The sequence below is a fragment of the Homarus americanus genome, unplaced genomic scaffold (assembly GCF_018991925.1).
Source record: "Homarus americanus isolate GMGI-L3 unplaced genomic scaffold, GMGI_Hamer_2.0 scaffold24694, whole genome shotgun sequence".
NCBI lineage: Eukaryota > Metazoa > Arthropoda > Malacostraca > Decapoda > Nephropidae > Homarus > Homarus americanus.
This window is the reverse complement of record NW_024732780.1, coordinates 10531345-10538143: the sequence shown is the minus strand read 5'-3', so window position 1 is coordinate 10538143 and position 6799 is coordinate 10531345. Positions and strand designations below refer to the sequence as shown.

Here is a 6799-nt window from a genome sequence, read left to right as displayed (position 1 = left end):
TATATATATATATATATATATATATATATATATATATATATATATATATATATATATATATATATATATATATATATATATATTGTTTTTTTGTTTGTTTTTTTTCCTCTAGGGTCATGACTGATCAAAGCTTTTCCTCTTCAACAGATCCGGTTGAGGGACACTGGGATAGGTGAGGCTGAGCTGTTGGCCAAGCGTCCCCTCAACTGTGAGAAGCGGAAGAACTACAAGTTTGACATCACTGCCATCTCCTGCAGTGGTGTTGAATCTCAGAAGTAAGTCCACACATCTTTCTCCACTTCTGGGCTCTGTTAAAGTTTAGCTCTTTGTTAAAGCTCCAATACTTACTTGCTTACTTCATCCTTCATTTATCTGTTGTGACAAAATGTTATATGTTAAATTATCCTCTCAACCAGGTACAGTATATAATATGAAAGAACTTTATAGCAGGTAACTCACATCACTATGGGGATGATAGATAAATTGTACAGTACAGTACAGTATGCAGGCTCTAATACCATGAGTTTCATTAAGACTACCAAGTGAATACAGTGCACTGTACTGTACCTGTATAAGTACCATACCTCATAGGCCTGTAAGATAAAAACATAATTTTCTCATAATTTTTTCACGTAGGTTGATTCAACACCTTGATTGTGTTATCAATGTTTCATGAATCATAAAGGTACTGCACAGTCACTAGCAGTAGTTTGCGACACTCTTTCTCCACCCACTCTGACAACGACCGTGGCATCATATTAATAATAATAATAATAATAATAATAATAATAATAATTAACAGTTTATTGAAAAAGTTCTGCAGCCCGAAGGCTGAAAATATACATTGGACATAAATGACTTATTACATACATTGGTGGTTTAACAAAAGCCTTCATTAGAGAAAGGTAAAGGAACATACAGTGAACATACAGATTAATGTACGTGTTGAACAGCAAATACGTAGTGTAGTAACTCCCTCCCAGATGGTGTTAGGAGGGACCTCACGTGATGTAGTGGTTCCCTCAGATGGTGTTATGAGGGACCTGACGTGGTGTAGTAATTCCCTCGCAGATGGTGTTATGAGGGACCACGTGGTGTAGTAATTACCTCACAGATGGTGTTATGAGGGTCCTCACGTGGTGTAGTAATTCCCTCACAGATGGTGTTATCAGGGACCTGACGTGGTGTGGTAATCCCCTCACAGATGGTGTTATGAGGGACCTGACGTGGTGTAGTAATTCCCTCACAGATGGTGTTATGAGGGGGCCTCACGTGGTGTAGTAATTCCTTCACAGATGGTGTTATGAGGGTCCTCACGTGGTGTAGTAATTCCCTCACAGATGGTGTGATGAGGGACTTGACGTGGTGTAGCAATTCCCTCACATATGGTGTTATGAGGGACATGTGGTGTAGTAATTCCCTCACAGATGGTGTTATATGAGTGAGGTTTGGTCCCAGGCCTTCCTATCGTAGACGGATTAACACATCGCTGGTTATCACGGGCCGTTATCACTGGGTACCTGGGACCTCACTGTGTGAAGGTTAACTTGGGTACGACTGTTACTGTTGAGTTGTTCTCACTGACTTAAGTACTGTTCACCACTGTTCACCTCTGTTTAACACTGGTTCCATTCCTTTCCTAAATGAAATTGTAACTTCTGGCGAGAACTTGTTGATATTCCGGTGGGGAGGAGGGTTCAGGGGAAGGGGTTGGTATGGGCCAACTTAACAGTTGACCTGGCTGCTCCGAGAGGAGCGCCAGGTACGTCTTGACCCTTCGGTGGTCAAGGATGTGTATATGCCAGGGAGGTGTGTATATTGCTCTAATTTTCTCTAAAATTGGTTGAAAAGTATGGTGGAGGAGAAGTTCCACCACATACTGGCAATAGAACTGCAATATGCAGAGAGTGTCGCATCACTATTGCTCGTGACTGTACTGTACAGTACAGTGCAATGTTGACTTTTAAGTGACTAATTTACCTCTATAATATAAGTACTGGAATACAATTTTACCAGTATGTAGGATTTTATTCCTATTGGACACCAAATAAAATGAGATTAAGGGAACAGCCTAAGAACGCTTAGAGTAGAGGACTGTGGTCGCCAACCCTCACATATGAGGACGGTACTCTGATTAACTGAAGATGATACAGTAACTCCTAACCTTCCTCTTGGCTATTACAGTAATGCTATACTGTACAGTATAGGTACAGTGTAAAGGAGTAATGTTCACTTTTTTCCACAGTGTAACAGTGCATGTGAAGGTGAATGACGTAAATGAGTATGCACCAGTGTTTATTGAGCCATCATACGTTGTGGGAGTTGATGAGGGCCGCCTGTATGAGGAGATCCTCACTCTGCAGGCTGATGACCAGGACTGTTCACCAAAGTTTGGAGACATTTGCCGCTATGAGCTCCTCACCAAGGATCAGGTGAGTCTTGTGGCTTAGCAAGTTTATTATTATTGGGGAAAGTTTTTTCATAATAATGATAATTGACAATTGCATTTGTGGCAATGATTTTTGGATTATGTGAAGATTAGGCACCCTAGCTTATTTCATCAGAGGATTAAACTCCCTGACTCTAACCTTACCTTACCCCCAGGCAACATTAGGGAGCTTAACCATCAGGAGAATTAAGCTGAGGTGCCTAATCTTCATGTGATCTTAATTTTCTGGTAACTTTTAGGGAAACTTGGAAATATGAGACTAAATACTAGGAAGAGTGATGATTCATACGTTGATAATACAGTAAACTATAAACGAAACTAGTGATGAAGTAGAGAAGGGAGATGGAGAAATATATATATATGGTATTAGCTCAAACTAACATGCAATAGAGGGTGTAGAGTATCGGATATCTGGGAATGGTTCTGTCAGCAGATAGATGAGTGATGATTTGAACCAGAGTAATACAAGGAGAGGAAGTATTGGGGAACTGAGACTTGTATAAAGGGAGGAAATCTTGTCACCAGAGGCAGAGATGGAGTGTGCAGGGAAATTTTTTAAAGTCAATACTATGTTATGAATGTGATGCATAGACTCTGGATACAAGAGGAATTATCAAATTAGAAGTAAAAAAAAAAAGGGACAGACTTGAGAGTAACGTGGGGGTGAATAGGATGCTGAGAATAAGAGTGACAGAAGTTTGGATTTTTTTTATACGAGATACAGTATATGGCATTGTATCAGTGGAGTCATGTAATGTCTGTAGAAGTACCTGTAAAAGAAATGTTTACAGAGAACAGCTCAGGGTCTACTCTGGGAATATGAACATTTTGAGATAATGGGAAGTGGGAAAGCTAGTAAAAAAATATATATATATAATTCCGAGGTAGATGAAAGGCTGAACATCCAGGAAGCAGCAAGAGTGCATGAATGAGTGGGGAGCGGGACATCAAGTGATTTTAGGGGAACGACATGATGCTGATGGGTGATGCTGGCTTGTGTGAAAGGACGTGATGAAACCAGCTTTAGGGCCTTGTGGAAGGGGAGAGCCATAGCTGAACACAGAAGTAAAAATGAATTATTGACAATGAGTAAAGGGAAAAAAAAAATATGTATTTGCTCTTTCCAACTACCGTGCATTAAGCAGGAAAGGGGTTGAGAGAGTTAAATGAAAAATTTTAATTGTTTAAAGGCTCTGAACTCATGCAGGCATGAAAATATAGTCTGTGTAAAATACAGTACAGTATTTACATAAGCAAATTAGCTCTAGGAGTAGGGATTAGGGAGAGACCAAGTAGAATGACAGCTAGAGGAAGTGGGGTGTAGTCTCTGATGAAGGTATATACAATATGCCAGCCATGTGTATATTCATTTGTTCCTTCCAGCCCCACCCTCCTGTAACATGTTAAATACTGTATCAGACATTGACTGGCTGTAGAGAAAGTTTGATAAAGGTTGAATGATTTTGGAATTAGTTTCTATCATACAGATACATATACTGTATTTTGTTTGATGGTACAGTAGTTGTGTTTTCATTTATAGTATCATGAGAAGTTGTGGTGGTAGCTGTAGAAGTTACATACATTTTTAATACTGTACAGTACAAGTTAATGAATTGGAAGATGAATTGGAATACAGAAATTGAGAAATAATGTGAGCAGAAATAGGCAGGGTGGTCATGTAAGATATTGTACTGCATAAAGGAAGATGAAATGCAAGACTGTTGTAGTAACTAGCTGTTGGAAAATGAAGGAATATGAATTTGAATCAAAGTAATGGTCTCTTTATCAGAAAACACATTTGTGATATATCATAGAATGAATTCATTGTGAGACATTTCACTTATTGGTTTAAGTTTAAATGTAAAGAGAATGAATGAATAGAGCAACAGATTTTTGCAATTAATTAAGGTTCCAGAAGTGTATACTGTACTGAGTAATTTACTGAATCACCGAATAATGGGAGTTAACTTAAACTTTTACAATGTACAGTAAGTCTTCAATATTAAGTACAGTAAGATCTTGTATTTCGCGAGTATTATAGACTGGAAAAATTGTGCCAAATTCAAATTCGCCAAATGCAAATACATAAACTAATGGGAAAAATAACAATATTGACTGGCCACTCTACATCAACCTCTGATTTTCCCATTTATAACCTCCAAATGATACAAATTCTGCCTTTATTGACCTGATTGTGCTTTCCAGAAACTAGTTTTTAGGCCATCCTCAAGTAATTTAATCACACGCTGCTTATCCTGCGTCGAGTACTTGGTAAACTCAACTCCCTTATGATAGTCCCGCTTCGCCTTTTCCTTATTTGGCCCCTTAGGTAGGTCTGTCCCACCCCCACCAGCACCAGTAGGACCCCCAGTAGAGGTAGAGGCCATTATCTTGACTCGACAGGTGGTAGCTCCACCCATAAAAGCACACAATAGCAGCCCGGTCGGTCATTAGGATGGCACGGGCTACAACGCATAGTTGCGTTCTTGTAAACCTCTTTTGCGTTCACCACCGGCAATTTGATCACCAGAACGCTTCTTGGAAACATTCTTACCTTGTCTTTCCGTATTCATCGCTAACACAACAAAATTGGAGAAAATAGCGAAAATCACGGAGTAATTGACATAAACCGCGCGATTCAACTGATCACGTGTTGTAAACAGAGAGCGCTGGTGTAAACCGTTATTAGTCCTCACTACGGAACATTCTTTTTACTTATTTTTTTTCATGCAGTATTTATGGGAAACAGCTAAATTTACAAAAAAGAACAAACTTTACAGTATCTCATAAAACACTTCACAAGCAAAAGACGTGAATCAATTGAACATGTGATGTCGAACGTGAACTGTAAACATTGCATAATCCCTCACCATGCTTAAAACGTTGAGGATGGAATAAAAACATTGAGGATGGAATCGCGCTATAGCCAACATTCGTATGCAAAAGTTCATGTTTTACAAACAGCGTTTCCCTATTCATCAATCACGTTACAACCAATACGCGTTGACAAAACACGTGTTGTAGCAGAAATGACTGTAACTGGTATGAGGGGCTGTGACGTCATTCAAGACGGTGGCCAGCATTCAGCTGGCTGGATCTCACAAAACTCATGATATTTTATGCCAAATATAAGACTTGGTTACATTAGGTAGTGCGCGCGAAATTCAAAAACGCGAAATGAAATCGCGCGCCTTATGAAATCTTACTATAGATGAAATAATTTTAAGCTTCATATGTTAGTGTCAATTTTTCTTTGTATAGTCCTTCCTTTTTTTATTTATACTCCACTAACTAATCATCTTATTTCTATCCCCCACAGCCATTCAGTATTGACAGCGAGGGTGTGGTCCGGAACACAGAGTCCCTCGATTATGAGAAGTCTCACAACCACATCCTCTCGGTGGTTGCCTTTGATTGTGGGATGAAGCGCTCTCAATCTGTCATGGTGACAATAAAGGTCAACCGTGTGTGTCACTTGGGTTGGAAGGGTAAGTGTTTGATAAGATGATAAGGGTTCTTGTGGTGTAAGTTGCTCCTTGAATACACATATACCATAGCAGATGAAGTGCCTGGTAATACAGTTTAGTACCTCACAAACTGCTGATTCTCAACACCAAATTTTGTATGACTGGTGTAGGTCTTAGTCCATTATACAAGTGTATCTAAACCACCTTGAATCTGCCATGACTGTGTACCGACACACACACACACACACACACACACACACACACACACACACACACACACACACACACACACACACACACACACACACACACACTGGAACCAAATTTTTTATTTTGGTTTTAAAAGGTTGATGCTGCCAACTCTACCATGTAAACACCATCTTTTTCTCTTAAGTCGCCGTACTTGGTCATGTAGTGAAGGAAACACACAGGGAACATTTTACCTTTGTGCTGAAGAGTATGAGGGCACTCAAGCTGAGTAAAACACTGATTTTGCTTCAATAAAGATGAAAGGATGAGCTGGTGCTTCTGGAGATGAAAGTTTGGACTACATTTTGCAGATGAATCTTTGGACTCACTACAGTAGAGGTAAAAGTTTAGACTTGCTACAGTAGAGGTGAAAGTTTGGACTTGCTACAGTAGAGGTGAAAGTTGGATTTGCTACAGTATAGGTGAAGTTTGAACTTGCTACAGTAGAGGTGAAAGTTGGATTTGCTACAGTAGAGGTAAAAGTTTAGACTTGCTACAGTAGAGGTGAAAGTTTGGATTTGCTACAGCAGAGGTGAAAGTTGGATTTGCTACAGTAGAGGTGAAAGTTTGGACTTGCTACAATAGAGGTAAAAGTTTAGATTTGCTACAGTAGAAGTGAAAGTTTGGACTTACT

General features: G+C 39.4%; 1 protein-coding gene across 1 annotated transcript in view; it reads left to right on the top strand.

The window, feature by feature from the left end:
• Positions 1–147: 147 nt before the first annotated feature.
• LOC121869112 (calsyntenin-1-like) overlaps positions 148–6799 on the top strand; it is a gene marked incomplete at its 5' end in the record, with an annotated part of 28507 nt that continues 21855 nt past the window's right edge. Inside the window, 3 exon segments of the mRNA XM_042370305.1 lie at positions 148–275; positions 2246–2432; positions 5769–5937. Of these exon segments, the coding sequence (XP_042226239.1) occupies positions 148–275; positions 2246–2432; positions 5769–5937 (484 nt within the window).